The 19,179-nt window shown below is 42.1% G+C and overlaps 1 protein-coding gene and 1 long non-coding RNA gene across 6 annotated transcripts in view; one reads left to right on the top strand and one right to left on the bottom strand.

Moving 5' to 3' along the window:
- The window catches only part of RASGRF2 (Ras protein specific guanine nucleotide releasing factor 2), a 93,950-nt gene extending 75,342 nt beyond the window's left edge, over window positions 1-18,608 (top strand). For 4 of the 5 annotated variants that reach the window (XM_083465185.1, XM_083465183.1, XM_083465182.1 and 1 more), the window contains exons 19-27: window positions 5,203-5,315; window positions 5,813-5,873; window positions 7,346-7,449; window positions 9,809-9,893; window positions 10,356-10,553; window positions 11,093-11,172; window positions 13,174-13,291; window positions 14,396-14,464; window positions 15,626-18,608. In XM_083465185.1, coding sequence (XP_083321311.1) covers window positions 5,203-5,315; window positions 5,813-5,873; window positions 7,346-7,449; window positions 9,809-9,893; window positions 10,356-10,553; window positions 11,093-11,172; window positions 13,174-13,291; window positions 14,396-14,464; window positions 15,626-15,718 — 921 coding nt within the window. In that variant the 3' untranslated portion in view covers window positions 15,719-18,608. Of the gene's footprint in view, window positions 1-5,202; window positions 5,316-5,812; window positions 5,874-7,345; window positions 7,450-9,808; window positions 9,894-10,355; window positions 10,554-11,092; window positions 11,173-13,173; window positions 13,292-14,395; window positions 14,849-15,502 lie in introns of all 5 variants that reach the window. The other variant, XR_014517056.1, reaches the window with a different exon arrangement.
- The window catches only part of LOC310688743, a 66,541-nt gene that overhangs the window by 10,061 nt on the left and 37,301 nt on the right, over window positions 1-19,179 (bottom strand). Inside the window, exon 4 of the long non-coding RNA XR_014517126.1 lies at window positions 9,736-9,836. This is a non-coding gene — a long non-coding RNA (uncharacterized lncRNA). The remainder of the gene's footprint in view (window positions 1-9,735; window positions 9,837-19,179) is intronic.

The following is a 19,179-nucleotide window of genomic DNA, read 5'->3' as shown; positions in this document are numbered from 1 at the left end:
CCCCCCTCATATAAAAGGAGGGCCGCACCTGGGCCTTCACTCTTTGGAGATTATTGTGGGATTCACCACCCAGCCAGTCTGTTTGTGTCTTGTCCAAAGGTGAGTGGGCAAGTCAGTGTGGGGACCTTGTTATAGTATAGCCGGTCACTGTATTTGGGGCCAGGGAGGATTTTTTCCTGCAGACAAATTGGCCGGTCTGCAGGTTTTTGCCTACCTCTTATCAGAAGTCACAACTTTTGGTGGGTAAGGCATTGGGTTGGATCCTTAGCTGATCGAGTATCCCATTAATGGGATCCAGGAGGGATGCCTCTGTCCACACAGGGGCTGATGAGCTACAGCACCCTTCCAATGATGGCACAGCTGGGATCATATCACCTGGTGCATGTCAGGGGCGACCCTGCTTGATGCCCAAAGCCTTGGCCAAAACCTCCTTACATCTGTAATTAATAAAGTTGTGGCTGATTTCAACCCAATAGAAATGTCCTATGTTTTAGTTCTATGGTTGGCCTTTCTGCGCTGCAGGCATCATGTGCCTGGGCATGCAATTCCTCTGGTTTTGGAAAGACATGAAACTTACCCATGGATGATGTCCAAGTGACTTTTCTTATGTGTTATAATCACCAGGTATATATTGTCAATAAGTTTATATAACTGTTGTTATTTCGAATGTTTAATTCTTCATAGATTTTTCCTTCCATTCTCTAAAAAGCTGGAGCATGTGTGTATGTGTGTTACAGTTATCTCAACATACAGTAGGTTTCCATGGTGATACATTGGTTGTCTCATACTGTTCAAAGTGGGCCCTGGTGTGGGCTAATAAATATGGGTGTTTAGCACCCAGAGAGCACAGTGCTCCTACAATTCTCCTGGCAGAGCTTCTCAAAGGTGTTTTGCATTTCTCGCCTCTTCAAGGCACAGTATTATATAACAAGCTGTAATGTACATACTTTTTCTATATGTACGAGGCAGAGTTGTTAGTTATGCCTTAAAGCAGTATTTCTTCTTATCCTCCTCTCTTTCACATTAAAGTTAAAGGACCCTATCACAAGCCAGCCTGAAAACAGTTATGTGGCAAATGAAATGCTTAAGAGGTCTAAAGCAATATGGAGTGTTAATTGGCCCTATGTACATCATATACGGGGACGCGGGTGGCACTGGGGTTAAACCACAGAGCCTAGGACTTGCCGATCAGAAGGTCGGCGGTTCGAATCCCCGCGACGGGTTGAGCTCTCATTGCTCGGTCCCTGCTCCTGCCAACCTAGCAATTCAAAAGCACGTCAAAGTGCAAGTAGATAAATAGGTACCGCTCCGGCGGGAAGGTAAATGGCATTTCCATGCGTTGCTCTGGTTCGCCAGAAGCGGCTTAGTCATGCTGGCCACATGACCCAGAAGCTGTACACTGGCTCCCTCGGCCAATAAAGCGAGATGAGCACCACAATCCCAGAGTCGGCCACGACTGGACCTAATGGCCAGGGGTCCCTTTACCTTTTTACATCATATACGTATGCATATTGTTACAGGCTTGCTGCGTGAGTTCATGGCTGCATTATTCTGTTTTCCAGACCTTTTCTTACCTGTGAATGTTTGCATTTTATGTGACCTTTCACACACATAAAAGCCACTTCTAGAAATCTAGTGGAAGTTTAGTGCTAATTTCCATGTTAGTTGTGTCCAGGAAAAGAATCCGCTTGCAACATGGAAAATCATGGGGTTTTGCATTGTAATTTTCCTGCCATTTTCATAATCGTGCCAATTCCACTCTACATGATGAAATTTGAGTTAGCCTCCCAGCATACAGTTCTTTCCCGCCATTTTAAAAGTTAGCATGATATGGCAGTAGGTGGCTCAAAAAGCCACAATTCCATAATGTAACAGGTACTGCGGTATAAAAGGACTGTGCAAAATCAGGACAGAACTGCTAGCATTATATTCAGGAAAACATAATGCAGTAAACCCTTGCATGTCGGAATGCAGACTGTTCTAAACCTTTTTTATAGTCCTCATTCTTGTTTCCTAGGTAAATTGGATTTTACTCATGGCCAAAGTACAAATGATGCTCAGTCATGTGGAGTTTGTCCTGGTCCTCCCTTCCACCCCCCACCCCCCAAAGTCACTACAAAGGTTGCCAAGTAAAGCAGAAGGCTAACCCAGAGGGCAAGGATGGGAGTTTCTTAACCCTTCCCCATCATGCTGCTTTACTCTTAAAATCTCATGCCACTGCTTTTTTTCTTTTTACCTGACAAGTAAAATGATACATGTATCGGAGAAGGCTGGTCTCAAGCTCCCTGGCTTTTCCTTTATTCTTTGCTTGTTTTATTTATTTATTTATATATATAGAACATGTATTATTCTTCCCCCCCCCCTTTATCATTGAGCCCTAAAAGGCCTCAGTCCTGTATACCTGAAGAAGCGTCTCCACCCCCATCGTTCAGCCAGGACACTGAGGTCCAGCGCCAAGGGCCTTCTGGCGGTTCCCTCCCTGCGAGAAGTGAGGTTACAGGGAACCAGGCAGAGGGCCTTCTCGGTTGTGGCACCCACCCTGTGGAATGCCCTCCCATCAGATGTCAAGGAAATAAGCAACTATCCTATTTTTAAAAGACATCTGAAGGCAGCCCTGTTTAGGGAAGTTTTTAATGTTTAATGCTGTATTGTGTTTTTAATATTCAATTGGGAGCTGCCCAGAGTGGCTGGGGAAACCCAGCCAGATTGGCGGGGTATAAATAATAAATTATTATTATTATTCGCAACAACCCAGTGAGGTAGATTAAGCTAAGAGATGTTAACAGGCCCAAAAGTTGCCAGTGGCTTTGTGAGGTGAGTGGAGATGTGAATCTTGATGGTCTTGGGGCTAGTCCAGCAATCCACTCCACTCCACTGGCTGTCCCAGTGAAAACTACAAAACATAAGGAGGAATTAGGCAAGGCGTAGTTTGGGCTAGGGGGAGAATATTTGATTCTGCAGAATATGGCTTTGTGAGCAGGTGTCCTGCTGCAAGCAGGCTTCAGGAGTGAGGAGATTCAGAAGGGACTGCATCCAGCATTCATGCAAGAGCTGCTGCATCAGGATGTTGATGTTGTTTATTAAAATAATAGTAACTGATGTATCTTTGTATCTAAAAATGATCTAGTATAGTGCAGACTTAAACGTGGTCACTCAGAAGTAAACACCATTGAATTTAATGAGACTTACTCCCAGGTAAGCATAGAATTTCATACTAAGCTACTAATGAAAAGTTCATGGTTTGAAACTTGCCTAGGCAAGCCACAATTTTTCTGTCTGAAAAATAGGGGATAATGCAACGGTCTTAGCATACCAAGATTGTTGAAAGGAATGGATAATGCCCATGAAACACTATACAAACATTAAGTATTACATACTTTTCCTATGCTGTTTTATAATTCATCTATTCAAATATGCATTTATCTCTCATGGCTGTTTTACCGTTAATACTGGAAAACGAGTAAGGAGTATTCCTTTGGTTTCAAACGTTAGTTGTGTTTTTGTTTTTTTTTTAAAAAAACAACTTAAAAGATTGTATGCGTTATAAAAGGGGGTCAGAGACTTGAAAAGAGAAATGAAAAGAAATTATTGTCAATAAATGTGCAGAAGAAGGCTGCTATAGAGAAACTGCACACAAACAATAACCTGCTGCAAAGGAAGTGAAAAGCTTTTTAGCTGCATAGCAACAACTTAACATTCACTCCGCATGCTGGATATTTCTCTGGTTTGGTTACAGATTAAGCAGATTCTGCCTGGAAATAAAACACCTGTGTTGCTATGTGAGGAACATAATGTTTGACAAAGCATCACCGGGCAAATATATTATTTATTTATGATTTAACCATGAGCAATGTATCTGAAAATACAAATAGATGAGTGAACTTCACATATTTCTTGAGTGTTCTAGAGTAGTTTCAGTGATGGTGATGATGAAGGAGAAGAAGGAGTGTTGGAATACTTCTCATCATTCTCTCAGTAATGGAAAAGCAGTGGCCGTAGACAGACAAAGTTTCAGCTAATTTCTATACAGCAAGACTTTTACCAACAGGCTTTGCTCATAGGATAACCAAATCAAACATTTGTTTGGTAAGTCCTTGCAGAAGTCACTAGACACCGAAGCTAAAATATTTAGAAATATGTATAGGGCAATAGCATACATCTTTCCTAATCACGCATTCAAAATAAAATGTACAAGAATTTCAAGAACTTTGCTAGTGACTATTGTTTGGGTTTCTATGGAAACAGATGCTGAATTGCTACCCACATGGTAGCAAACAATCACTATAAAAGGAACTGTTACAAATATACTGGATTGATGAAGCTTTTAGTTTAAATCCTTTATCCAAACATCTGCACTAAGCTGAAATGCAAATGAGTGGAGTTAGTGTTTCTCAATGACTCCAAACATGAAGATATTTCAGTACATGCATTTTCTTGAATCCATCCCCCACCCTCCCAGTGTCTAATCCTTGGAAATATTCCTCATTGTTCTGGAGAGGGATGCACAAGTATTAACTAAGAGAAAAAGTCAGATTTATTCTCAGAACTGATGTATGTTATCCGTCTAGGTTTGAGGAGGAGATACTATATGTTGCTTTTAAGCATAAGACATTGCTAGGGGAATCCATAGTACAAAATACTGTACAAATACTGTACAGTACAAAATACTGCAGCCCAGCCAAATATCACCTATTTTGAAAATCTTCACTAACTAAAATTTAATTTCTGAGCTGAGAAAAGTGCTGATTTTTACCTTGGAAGTCTTAAAATTAATTATTTTTCTGTTGAGATTTGTGTACCACCCTTCATGAAAAATATTAAGTATAGTCAGTTTACAAAAACAAAGTACTATAGAAACATAATACGGGGTATGTTTTAATGTTTGTTTAATGTTACATCATTAACTTCATAAAAATGGCTTAAACCATCAGCTTCTAGATATATTGCATATGTTACCTTAAATGAACTTGATCTTGGATAAGAATAGGTAGGTCAAAGTAATGTTGGTTTAGGTATTGCTGTCTTGTAATTCAAAACTCTTGAAACAGATACATTTTAATAACTTCTTGGTTTTGTTCGTTTAAGAACCTTTGGTACAAGGTTCAAATGCTTATTCAAAATAACAGAATTGTGAAAAACAAATGCTGAACAAAAACCCATATGTAGTATGATTACTTCATTCAGAAAAAAATTCTTTTGCAGGATTTTGAGCTAAACAATGAACTGAAGATGAATGTTCTAAATCTGCTAGAAGAAGTTTTGAGAGATCCTGACCTTTTGCCACAAGAAAGAAAAGCTACAGCAAACATCTTGAGGTAAAGCAGTTGAATTAGTTTAATCATGAAGTATTGTTAGGCATGTGTGGGTGCCAGACTGCTCTAAATTCCTGGGTCTAGTAGATGTTAGAGTTTAATCAAGGCTTGGGGGTTAAACTGGACGCCAGAGTTCTAATCACTGGACCCAATTTCCTGTGTTCAGGAGACTGGGGTGGCATTCAACAATATTGTAAGAAATGAAGAAATTGTATTCTACATTTATCCACACAGCGCTTATTTTCAAGGAATCACAAAAAGAATCACAATGCAGTCACCTTTGCAATAAAAATGTGCTCATTTCATTCAAGAGTTAAAAATTAAATCTGTTTTTCTCCTAAGGCTAGGAGATTTTGCCAAAATACAGGCTTATATCCACTGATTCTCTGTGATAACTTTTCCAGAGTTTGTTTCAAAAGTACAAAATATCCTTGTTACTGAAATGTCACTAGCCACAGAGATACACATTTTTATATGAAATATTCTGCCACCTATTTTAGAGCACTCTCTCAGGAGGATCAAGATGACACCCATTTAAAAATTGAGGATATAATGCAGATGGTGAGTTAATCTACATAAGCTTATGTCAGATTTATTCATATTTATGTAAATTGGGGTAAATGAAATCACTAGAAATGGTGTTTGGCTGCTTGCTTGTTGCAGCTTTCATAGCAAATTAATTACCGTCCCTTTTGTATTTGCCCTTGACCACTCCCTGTTCTAATCGTTCAACCACATTTGTTTGAAACAGGTGAAAGTATAGCTGTTAGCTGTTCACGGGCTTAGTTGGAAGTTATGCAAAACACAGGCCTTCCATTTGAATATATACAGTGGAGGTCTTTTAGAATGGGACACATCTGTGAATGGGCCTCTTAGCTCATTATGCAAATTATTGGAAATTGCAGTGTCTATTTGCAAGTTAAAGCACAAACAAGAGTGTATTAGGGGAAAAAAAGACTATGTGCTGCCACAAACCACAGAAAGATTATTTACATGAGGGAAGCATGAAATGAATTTGAATTTGAACCACAGAATAGCTTGGGAAAACAGATAGCTTTGCAGTTATAGTACTTGCTAATCAAGGTGCAAATTGTGTGTTGCAACAGTGACAGCAAACTTAATTCAGTGTTCAAAGCTTACTGGTTTTGCCCTAGGTGTGTGGACACTAAATTTATCGACCCACATTATGCACCCATGCTTTTAAGTGGGCTTTGCTCTACTCGTTATTTTGCAAGCCCTGTACAATTATAAGTCCCTTATACCTTACTCTTTGCATCTGAATATTTTAGTCTTTGTTAATTCACCAATGCTATGAAGGCACAATAAAGAATCCAAATGACACAGCCCCATCACAAATGGCTTGTTCATATGGTTTACATTTTGAAGAAGAAAACATATTAATGGATAACCAATGTAGGGAAAGAGAAAGAGAAATGTTAAGGGTTCTCCAAGAAGAGTTTACAAGAACCATGGGCCCTCTTTGCCCAGATGGATGACATAGAGAGGGACCTTGCTTCTCATCCTCAATCAATATACCTCTTTTGATATCATCAGCAGTAGTATTCTCCTGGCCCAACTCTGTGGGCATGGGTATTGGGGCAGCATTTTTCTGTAGTTACATTGCATGTCAAGGCCCCCAAGCCACCCCAAAGAGAATAAAAACACAAGGACACAGAATTCTAGGTTCATGTTAACGGGCAAAATTTAGGCCACAACTTTATTGGTTACAGAATGTGAACGGTATTGGCTCAGGCATTGGCATCAAGGTCTCCCGCCTTGCAGGAAGATTGGTAAGGGTAAATTCCAAATGTTCTTGAAGTGTGGGAGTTTTTAATTTTTGCTGAATTGCACCTGAAGTTTCTATTCCTCTTCCATAGTAGAGACGTCTGTTCTGTTAGTACCTTTCCTCTTAGGTTGTTTCCATAAATGAAGAACTGGGCAGTGAAATTGACACTGCCATCAGTTACCTAATAGGACATGAAACAAACTAGAAGGATTGAAATGGCTGTTTTTGTTTGCTTCCTTGTTTACAGTTAGAGTGTCCAAAACCAGAGTGCTTTGAAACTTTATCGGCTATGGAACTCGCTGAACAAATCACTCTCTTAGATCACATTGTTTTCAGGAGCATACCCTATGAGTAAGTGGCTTTCTGATCGTTATTATCAAGTGAAAATATTTTGTAAGTGAAGTTACAAACTGATTCACATTAGTGACAGGCCTATAAAAAGAATTTGAATGCATAACAGATAGAGCTGTGTTTAGTGCTGCTTAAAAACTATCATAGCATAATAAATGGACTATGAAAGACTTTAATCAAAGTGTTCATTAGCAGCACATGTCTATTGCACTTCTTTGTGAGCAGAATGCAGTTCACTTCCTGAATAGACTTACACACACACACACACACACACACACACTCACACACACACTTTAGGCTTGAGAACAAGAGCAGTGAATATTGAGCTTATCAAATACATACCCTTTCAGCTTCCTAAATTAGCCATCTCCTTTTAACCCAAGGGATGGTGCTTTAAAATGAAAAGGGGCTTTTAAAAATCCTATACATCTCTGGTTATTTAGCAGTGTGGGATAAAAATTGTATACAGTGGTACCTCGGGTTAAGTACTTAATTTGTTCCGGAGGTCTGTTCTTAACCTGAAACTGTTCTTAACCTGAAGCACCACTTTAGCTAATGGGGCCTCCCGCTGCAGCCGCACCACCAGAGCACGATTTCTGTTCTCATCCTGAAGCAAAGTTCTTAACCTGAAGCACTATTTCTGGGTTAGCGGAGTCTGTAACCTGAAGCGTATGTAACCTAAGGTACCACTGTATATGACAAACAATATGACTCACACCTTTTTCCATGTGTACATTTGTACATTTATTGAATGTTGTAACTCGCTCTGGGACCTTGAGTGAAGGGTAATAAATTAAAACAACGCCACGGCCAAAAGCAACAACTTTGGGGATGCCATAGAGCAGTGTTTCCCAACTGGTGTTCCGCGGCACACTAGTGTGCCGTGAGACGTTGCCTAGTGTGCCGTGGGAGGGAGGCTCCCCAGGCTTAAGGAAGCTATCCCCCCAGCCGCGCAAGCTCCGCGCAAGCTCCCAGAGCGATGCCAAAGCTGCGCGCACCTTTGCCATCGCTCTCCAACCCGTTCGGGGGGCTGGGGTCGGGGGAAGCTCCAGCTTCCCCCGCCCGCAGCCTCCCAAGCCCCGAGAGCGATGGCGAACGTGCGCACACCATCGCCATCGCTCTCTGACCTGTTCGGGGGGCTGGGGAGGGGGGAAGCTCCGGCTTCCCCCGCCCCCAGCCCGCGCAAGGTCCCAGAGCGATGCCGAAGGTGCGCACACCTTCGCCATCGCTCTCCGACCTGCTCTGCGGGCTGGGGACGGGAGAAGCTCCGGCTTCCCCCGCCCCCAGCCCGCGCAAGGTCCCAGAGCGATGCCGAAGGTGCGCACACCTTCGCCATCGCTCTCTGACCTGCTCTGGCGGCTGGGGGCGGGGGAAGCTCGGGCTTCCACCACCCCCAGCTCCTGCAAGCTCCGGGAGCAATGGCAAAGGTGCGCTCACCTTCGCCATCGCTCTCGGACCCTTTCTGGGGGCTGGGGGTGGGGGAAGCTCTGGCTTCCCCCACCTCCAGCCCCGCAAGCTCTGGGAGTGATGGCGAAGGTGCGCTCACCTTTGCCATCGCTCTCGGACCCTTTCTGGGGGCTGGGGGTGGGGGAAGCTCTGGCTTCCCCCACCTCCAGCCCCGCAAGCTCTGGGAGTGATGGCGAAGGTGCGCTCACCTTTGCCATCGCTCTCGGACCCTTTCTGGGGGCGGGGGAAGCTCGGGCTTCCCCCACCCCCAGCCCCGCAAGCTCCGGGAGCCACTCTGGCTCCCATTCTGGGGGCTGGGGTTGGGGGAAGCTCGGGCTTCTCCCGCCCCAGCCCCGCGTCTGGGGGGGGAATAATTTTTTTCCCTTTATTTCCCCCCCAAATCTAGGTACGTCCTATGGGCCGGTGCGTCCTATAGGGCGAAAAATAGGGTAGTCAATATAGGCACAGAGTTAATTTTTTAAACATTTTCTAATGGTGGTGTGCCTTGAGATTTTTTTCATGAAACAAGTGTGCCTTTGCCCAAAAAAGGTTGGGAAACACTGCCATAGAGAATGCCTCCTCTTGGTCACCCCCCAAAAAAAAGAACTTCTGAGGGACTGGAACTACCAAGAAAGCCCCCTGTGCTGATGTTAGCACTTGAGAGGGTCAGAGGGGGCGGGGGAGGGAGCAGGTCTTTCAGGTATGGTAACACACTCCAGTGGGTTCCATCTGCATTAAACACAATAAAACCAAGTACAACACACTGAGGTCCTTGGAGGAAGCGTAAGATAAAATTATTATTTTTTAAAGGGTTTATAAGTTAATAATATAAATAAATACAATTAACAATATTCTGGTCTGCCATTTCTGATGACAGTTTCTTCTTTTGTTTTCTTCTTTCTGATTTTTCCAGAGAGTTCCTTGGACAGGGTTGGATGAAACTGGATAAAAATGAAAGAACACCGTATATAATGAAAACCAGTCAACACTTTAATGATGTAAGTTGATGTAAATGCTTTACCTTCCAGACTCTTCATGACTAACTATAGAAAAAACCACCAGAGCATTCCATTTTCCTAACCTGCTATCCAGCAATTGCATAGTTGCAGTTGACTGAAATCTTCAAACACTAGCAGAAGAAATTAAACTATACCCTTGTTTAATAAAAACAAAATAATACCAATCTTGTTTCACATTCCTTAGTTTATTGATTTCTGCTTAGATTACATCCCTTGGTTCACAACTGAGAGCCCACTGCCAAGGGCCACTTGCTGTAAGGTGAAGATTGTTCTGCCTTTGCCATCTTCCTTAATTCACTTTTTCTTGTGCCATTGCCATTTATGCAATATATGCTTTCTTAGTGTTAAATGCTAAAAAAAACTCCATCATTGTAATTCCATTTATACTGTTAATAGCATGCTGTAAATAGAAATATTCTAAGAACTGCTTCTTTGACCTAGATGAGCAACCTTGTGGCTTCCCAAATTATGAATTATGCTGACGTTGGTTCACGTGCTAATGCAATTGAGAAATGGGTAGCAGTGGCAGACATCTGCCGATGTTTGCACAACTATAATGGTGTGCTTGAAATCACATCAGCCTTGAACAGAAGTGCAATCTACAGACTGAAGAAAACCTGGGCTAAGGTTTCTAAACAGGCGAGTAATCACAAAATGTGTTATCTGTGTAATGGGTATTGTCACTAGAAATATTATAAGTACAGTGGTGCCCCACAAGACGAATGCCTCGCAATACAAAAAACTCGCTAGACGAAAGGTTTTTTCATATGCGATTTGCCTTGCAAGACGAATTCCCCTATGAGCTTGCTTCGCAAGACGAAAACGTCTTGCGACTTTGTTAAACCGTTTAAACCGTGCTTCGCAAGAAGAAAAATTCGCTAGACGGCAAAAATTGTGGAACGAATTAATTTCGTCTTGCGGGGCACCACTGTAAATGGTTTGCAGTGGTTCAGAATGATGTAACCACATCACTAGAAAATCAGTACTTTAACCATCAAGAACAGGACTGACCTTATCATGGGGCCACAGGGAGCATTACATTCTCATTATCCAGCACTAGAACCCCACAAATGTTTGTCTTGCATTTGAACGCGTTTCAGCAGAATTTTCTTAACCTGAGTAGTATCATATTCCATTTTGCTATAAGGAGTGAATCTTCTAATTCGTTTTCTTTGTAGGCTAAAGCCCTTATGGATAAACTTCAGAAGACTGTATCATCTGAGGGAAGATTTAAGAATCTCAGAGAAACACTCAAGAAGTATGTTTCAAATTATTACATTTTGCTGTGAATAGTGGATAGTTATTAAGATAATACTTCAGCTAGCTATCTTCTATGGGAGTAAAACTGAACAATTAAGAAATCATCTTTTTAATACAGGCTTCATGGAATTCAATTCCAATGTTTTGTTGAACATACTCCAAAGTCATTATCATGTATAGATTTTTATAGTATCTCTGGGTAGTGCCAGAGCATATAAACCTATTATTCTGTATATAATGTGTCCTAATAGAATTGTAGAAACTTTTCCAATAAATGTATGGCCACATTAATTTTAAAAAACTGCTGGGAATATCCAACAACCTGGATAGCCAACCTGGTGCCCTCCATATGTTGTTGGACCACAAGTCTCATCCTCCCTGACCATTGGTCGTGCTGGCTAGAGTTGATGGGAGTTTCAGTCCAACAATATCTGAGGGGTCGTGTGGGCTGTCCCTGACCTATATAATATCTCCATAGCTCTGAGATTCATATGAAGAGTTCAAAGAAGGGTAGCTTCTGTGCAATTATATCTCCATTCAGTTTGATGGAGTTTCCCTTGCAGCCCCACTATAAAGTGAGTGGATGTTGGACTGAGCAATACTTGACAATTTATGCAAGTGCTAACATGCTTGCTGAATACATAGAGTTGATTCTGAGTAAGCTGAACTGAGAGTTGACCCATTGAAATAAATAGACCTAAATTACTTATATTCATTAATTTCAATGGGTCTATTCTGAGCAAGACTAGCAATAATCAGCAGAGTTCACAACAGACTTACAGCACAGTCCTATAACATTTCGATTCAGAGGTAAGTCCCACAGTGTTGAATGGGGCTTACTCCAAGGTAGAAGTATGTATGTATACCATATTTTTCGCTCCATAGGACACACTTTTCCCCCTCTTAAAAACTAAGGGGGAAAGTCTGTGCGTCCTATGGAGCGAATGCAGGGGGGAGGCAGGCAGGAAAAGCCCCCAAGAGCCGCACACAAGCTTCGCACGTGTCTTGCGGGCTTTTCCCCAGGAGGGAGAAGGGACCGCCGCTCCCTGACCTGTTCTGGAGGCTGGAGTCGGGGGAAGCTGGGGCTTCCCCCGCCCCCAGCCCCGCAGGCTCTGGGAGCGGAGGCAAGGCTACCTGAAGCCCCCTGAGCGCAGCGGCAGTTCACACTGCGCTCAGGGGGCTTCAGGCAGCTATCCGCATGCCTTCGGAGCGCAGCGGGAGTTCTCGCTGCACTCAGAAGGCTTGCGGATAGCCGCCTGAAGCCTGGAGAGTGGGAGCGGTCGGTGCACACCGATCCCTCTTGCTCTCCAGGCTTCGCTTCGCTGGAGAGGCTGCATAGTTTTCCCTCTCTGCGCAGCACCCCTTCAGCGAAGCAGGAGGAGAAATGGAAGGGGCTCCGTTTCTCCTGCTGCTTCGCTGAAGGGGCGCTGAGCAGAGAGGGGGAGAATCCCCCCCCCGTTCTCCCCCTCCTATGGTCCGGTGCGTCCTATAAAGTGAAAAATACGGTACTTTACAGTCTCATTTCACTACTGCAGGTAGGCATGTTCAGTTTTATTATTTTCCTGAGTGATGCACACTATCCCCAAGGAGTATGACCTGTGCATATCTCAAGATCCAGAAACACTTTCTTTTCAGGTTTTGAAGACATAGATAGCAGTTGCACTTTTCTTCTACACATTCAGGCATTCACTTACTGCTTCTTTGCAATTTATGTAAGGTTTAGCTATTTAAGAAAATATGTCAGATACGGAATGTATGAGAGTAATTATAGCTCAGTTATAATTGCTTACATGAATTCAGGCTCAATCAGCTCAAATTCATCTTAAGACTATAGTCCCATGCATACATATCAGGGAGGTGAAACGCCAGTAGGTACAATAGACTGTGATTCCAGATTGGGCTGTATGTCATTCAAAAAACTCAGGAGTTTATAGTGAAAAGGTTAGAATGACCCATGTACAAGACATAAGAGTAAAACCTAAAATTTCTTATCGTGCAGTTGTAATCCGCCTTCAGTGCCATATCTCGGGATGTACTTGACAGACCTGGCATTTATTGAAGAAGGAACACCCAACTTTACTGAAGAAGGCCTTGTCAATTTTTCCAAAATGCGAATGGTAATACTTCTCTCTACATTTTGGTTTCAGTTTATAAGGACTTACTATTGACCATATATTGACTGCATTTCAAGGTGTATTATAGGTAGAAATGAGAACGAAATTGTTTATTATTGTATGCAGGGTCAATGTTCTATCACCACCTGCTGGTGAATTTTGGAGCATCCATAATCCAGTTTATATGTATGTACACACATTTTCCTGTTTGTACAAGAGTAAGTAGAAGATGATCAGCTGAGTCAGCTGTTTTGCATTCAGTGAAATATATAGATGATGTACAGAACCTAGAACTCCTTAACCAGCATTACTTGCCTATGAGGAGCATGTATGTGTTTTCCAGCAATCAGAAATGCACAGAAGGGCACATAATCAAGTTATTTATTTAGTTCATAAAATGCATATATTATATTTCTTTGTCATGCACAAACAGCATGCTTTGAGAAGAGGGCAGTTTTCAGGAGATAATTAAACTGCAATAGATGCATTTACAGTTGATTCATAAATGAAATATTAGGTGGATTTGTGTAAATGAGGGAAAGGTCAATATGGCCCAAGTGAGGTTGAAATTGTAATTCAGAAGAAGATACATGTAAAAGTCTCCTGAAATGCCATTTGTTGCAGGATAGAATATTTTAAATTCTAGTGAAGTCAGTGGCTTGGATCCAAAGTTGCTCCTCCATTCACAACTTCCCCTAAACATAACACACGCACCCCCACACCCCATTCCGAAGATTCTCTCAAGCACTGGGAGCAGGGGTTTTTTAATAGCATGCAGGGTGCTGCAGAGGAAGAAAGGAGGCAAGAAAAAAACCATGACAGTGGTACCTCTCGTTACGAACTTAATTTGTTCCAGAGATCCGTTCTTAACCTGAGGTACCACTTTAGCTAATGGGCCCTCCCGCTGCCGCCACGCGATTTCTGTTCTCATCCTGAGGTAAAGTTCTTAACCCAAGGTACTACTTCTGGGCTAGCGGAGTCTGTAACCCAAGGTACCACTGTACATGGTAATAAACTCTGTTCATTCATGAAAGGAAAGTTAGGATCCAAGCTAGTATGTATGAAATTAAACAAGAGACTCTTTTTTTATATTTGTTTCTTTAACAGATATCACATATTATCAGGGAGATACGACAGTTCCAACAGACTTCCTATCGCATAGAATACCAACAAAAGGTATTGTGCTTTCATCTGTCCTCTTGCACCAATATAAAGTTTCTGTGGTGCTCAAGGTGTACAACCACATTTTTCATTTAGTGGAAAAGGAGATGTTTATGACTCATCGTTAAATCTAAAATACTGGCTAGATCATTTGTTTTCCTTGAATAGCACAATAAGTTCTGTTCAGGAAGGGTGCAATGGGAAGTGATCTGATATGTCCTATTTACAAGGACAGCAAGCTAGCTCTAAGTTTATAATTGCAGAGTCTCCAATAAATTGCATTATCTGTAGAATTCCACATTTATTACTTTTGCTAAAGACTTACATTTGTGAAATAATGTGGATTAGGGATGGGAGGCTGGACGATTGTTTGAGATCTACTTGGGTATTTGCAGTACAGTACCGTATTTTTTGTCCCATAGGACGCACCTAGTTTTTTGGGGAGGAAATAAAGGGGAAAAAAATTCCCTTTATTCCCCCCCCCCCAAACCAGGTCGGGGAAACCGAACCAGGTCGAGGAACAGCGGGATGGCGCCGCTGCGCCTCCTTGCTGTCCCCCGAGCTTGTGGGGCTGGCCAGTGTCTGTCCGGCGGGCGGGGCGCCCCTTGTGCTGGGCAGCAAGCTGCTATCCGCAGCGTGGGGAGCCCTGCGGGGAACTCCCACAGGGCTCCAAAACGCTGCGGATGTCTGTCCGGCCGGCGGGCGGGGCGCTCTGCTTCAGGGTGCCTCTCGCGCCGGGCGGCAGGCTGCTATCTGCAGCGTAGGGAGCGCAGATGTGTTCCCAAAGCGCCAGGCGCTGTGCTTTCAGCGCGCCCGGCGCTCCGGGAACCAGGCTGCTAACCGCAGCCTAGACAGCCCTGTGGGAACTCCCACAAGGCTGCCTAGGCTGCGGATGTTTTCCTGAAGCCTGGAGAGCGAGAGGGGTCGGTGCGCACCGACCCCTCTCGCTCTCCAAGCTTCAGCGAAAGCCTGCATTCGCCCGATAGGATGCACCCAGATTTCCCCTTCATTTTTGGAGGGGAAAAAGTGCGTCCTATAGAGCGAAAAATACAGTAATTTGTGTTGTAAACCGCTTTGAGATTTGGTTATTTAAAATATAAAGAAGTATAGAAATGAATTTAATAATAATACAGGCAATCCTCGTTTTGCACGGGGGTTCCTTTTCCTTTCTTCTAGGTCACTCAGTACTTACTTGACAAGAGTCTCATCATAGATGAAGATACTTTGTATGAACTATCCCTAAAAATTGAACCTAGGCTGCCTGCCTGAAAAAAATATCAGTGCTGTCCTTCAGCCTACAGAGAACTTTAGAGTAATGGGGAAATTATGCATGATGTGCCCCCCTACAGAATGCAAGGGGGAAAGCTGGAAGAAATTCAAATTCCCTTTTCGATTAAGGGACTCGGAGCCTCACATAGATTCCTTTTTGGGCACAGAGAAGCAGTTGCTGGAAGTAAAAGACCAAACGCCAGAGATGTTGATTAAACAGCTGTTGTTTTGCAAACGTGACAGTTTAGTGAAACAGAGACCTAATGAAGAAGAAAGGAAATGGCTGTAATAACCACACTGAATGAGGCAATAATGGGGCAAAGTTAAGTATGGATAACACATTCCATTAGACTTCAATGAATGAGGAAATACAAGTGTAAGCAAGAGGCTTTGCCTACCCTTATTTGGATACAATGCAGGATCCACAAAGAGCATGCAAGGAACTACATATTTTGATCCAGTTTGCAATTCATCGTGTCCATTGTAAAGTAATATTTTAATCCGTAGATGATAATATCTAAGAGCATCATCAACTGCATTTGTTACTTAAACCATTAATTCAAAGTATCTTATTTGTCAATAAATCCTGGTATCTCCTTTCCCCAAAAGGCTGGGGAGCAGAGATGCAGCATATTAAAAGCTACCTTAATATTGTACATACATTTTTCTTTCTCTAGAAGTATGATTAGTTAATCTAGGGTACAAATGGATACACTACCTTACAATGTTGTCAGACATGCACACTTGGGTGGGACTCTGATATTTGAGTTCCTGGCCTTATAGAACAGGAATGGGGAACTGACCAATTGTCACGCTGGCTGAGATTGATAGGAATTGCAGGCTAGCGGCATCCATAGGGCCACCAACCCCCCCACCCCCTACTATAGTAGATTAATTGCTTTGCTCTTGGTTTTGGCAGAGCTATTTCTATAACTTTTGTTTAAAAATATGTTTCCCCATACTGAGCATACCATGTGTGGGCTTCCTCCACCAACTTTGGAGAGCAGTTGCAAGCAACTAACCCACTGCTAGCACTAAGCTTTTCTCCCTCCTTGCATTAGTACCAAAGCCCTATCTCCCATCAGGAATAGGTCAACCAAAGTAATCTTACGACTGCCATCGTATGACTTGGAACTCCTGTTAGTCTCATGTACTTTAGAACCGGTTCTAAAGGTTTAGATGTTGGCAGTGTCAGACAGAATCACACCCATGCATTGCTGCTACATGCCATTGCACTGTGACGTGCATTTAAACACTGCTGAGCCTCACATAATGGTTGCAGGGAGCTCCTTGCACACACTAGAACTCAGTGGAGTCTTTGCAGCCTTGAACCATATAGGAATTACTGATTATTTTGCACGTAACAACATTGCTAAGAAAGGTTGATCTATATAAATTACACTCTGGCACCAGTATTTCTGGGGGACAGGAAGAGTAGAAACATTTATTAATTTTTTAAAAAGCAGTAATTCGTCCACTCATTGGATAAATGAAAACATACTTTGTTCCCTTTTAAAATACTGCAAAGGATTCCACCTCCACTAACCCCCTTCCCATATGCCATCCTTAAGAACCAAAACTTATGGGACACAATCCAGGGAAAATCAAGCAACTTTAGGTCATATTGAATTCAACAGGAAGAATGTACTTTTAATATTTATCAAATCAGTGTGGTTTCTGACTTGTGCCCCTTAGTACTAGCCTTCCCCCCCCCCCATGTGCTCCCTGATTAAGTCCTTTTATTTAAAATGCTTGTGGTACTTCCCATGGTTCTTTGATAACATGTAGCCTCCTTTTTGTAGTTGCATGGAAAGTGAACACAAACACATCACTAAAAACAGAATGCAGATACTAGCACTGTTGAATAACTAGGCTGGAAAAGTGCCCTTACTTTTCCAATGACTTATCAGCCAGTTGACAAAATAGGGCTAAATATCATTATTTACCTCCCTTAAACCCTCTCAGGGAGATAAGTGTTTTAAAAAAAGATTGCCATCTCTAAGGCATATTTGAACTGATCTTTACCAGACTAAGCTGCTAAATCCTAACCATAGAAAATGGATCTGCCTAGCTTCTGTTTTGTTTGCGCATTTTTTCATCTTTATTTGCACTTTAATATATATTGTCGGCCCAGAGAAGAGCTGAACAATAAATTCCGCTTATGTCTAACTGCAAATACTACTAGCATGTATTAAGTATCTGTGCAGTAATAAGTTTTATTGTTTCTACCTGCTAGAGGCCTGGGTTTTACTATTATTAATAAACGCACGACTGGATGTCAAAGAAGTCTTGGGAAATTCTCAGTAAGTTTTTTTTTAAACAAACAAAAAATAAGTAAAATTCCTAAGGCATGTTTTAAGTACTTCTGGTTAATGAATGTGGTAAACTTTAACTTGGGGAATGCTATTTATAGATGTATATTTATTGCTTGTCCTTTCATTAGTGTCCAACAGGAAAAGCAGACTGCATCTTGATGCATGATAAACAGAAGCATGGGTTATTTGGACAAAACACTTATTTTACTGCATTTTTTTTTTTTTTAAAAAATTTAATCCATATGGCAGTTATTTAAGAAAGGTGCTCACATCTCAAAAGGAGGTACCTTTTTACTTGTCTCTGGGTTCTCCCCTTTCTATTCTTTTTGTTCCACTCACCTACCCACCACAAAACCTATACAATGTAATACCTATAGTTCTTTATGGGCATTATCTGTGATGTACAGGGGTTGATCATTTATAACTTCATTTTCTTGTATTTCATTTTGCAATATCAGCTTTGTACTTGGGGAGGAGCCTTTGCATATCCTGGTGTATAAGTGCAGCAGAAGGTGCATTTCTGTGTCTTTATCCTATTTATTTTACTCCTGTTATTAAAATATAAGTTAACCCTGTTGCTGTGGGGTCCTTGTTGTCTATGTTTAACCTCTTATAGTTTCACAGTTTAAAGCAAAGCTGAATTGATCACTGTCGCCCCAATCAGATGAAGGAAATTAATGTGTGAAAATGGGCTTCTATGCACATTTCTGCTGTGACACAGATGCAAGTTAGCTGCAAAGTTTAGGAATCTTGACTTGACCTACTAGCATGCACCACTCTCTTGCACCATCTCGTAGAAGAGTACACTTTCATTACAAGTGTTCTGAAGTAGTGAAGGAGGCAATTAGACTGAATTTCAGCACTCCTTTGGCTATCCAAACCGGCCTATAATTTCTATGGGTCATGGTATGGGGATGGTATCCACAATATACAAAATACTGCTCCTACAAACCCACTCATCTCAATAAAAAAACCAATGGGAGAATGATATAGGTTACAAAATAAACCCTACCGAATGGACCAAACTGTGGTCTAAACCACCCTTTAAATCCATCTCAGCCAAAAGAAGGGAACTCACTTTGAAGTTAATCGGTAGATGGTACCATGAAAGCTGGTGCTGATACACCCAGGAATCTCACCAAAATG

This window comes from Podarcis liolepis (assembly GCF_965112155.1).
Source record: "Podarcis liolepis genome assembly, chromosome: 11".
NCBI classification, from domain to species: domain Eukaryota; kingdom Metazoa; phylum Chordata; class Lepidosauria; order Squamata; family Lacertidae; genus Podarcis; species Podarcis liolepis.
The sequence above is the reverse complement of the archived record's forward strand: the minus strand, read 5'-3'. Positions and strand labels throughout refer to the sequence as shown.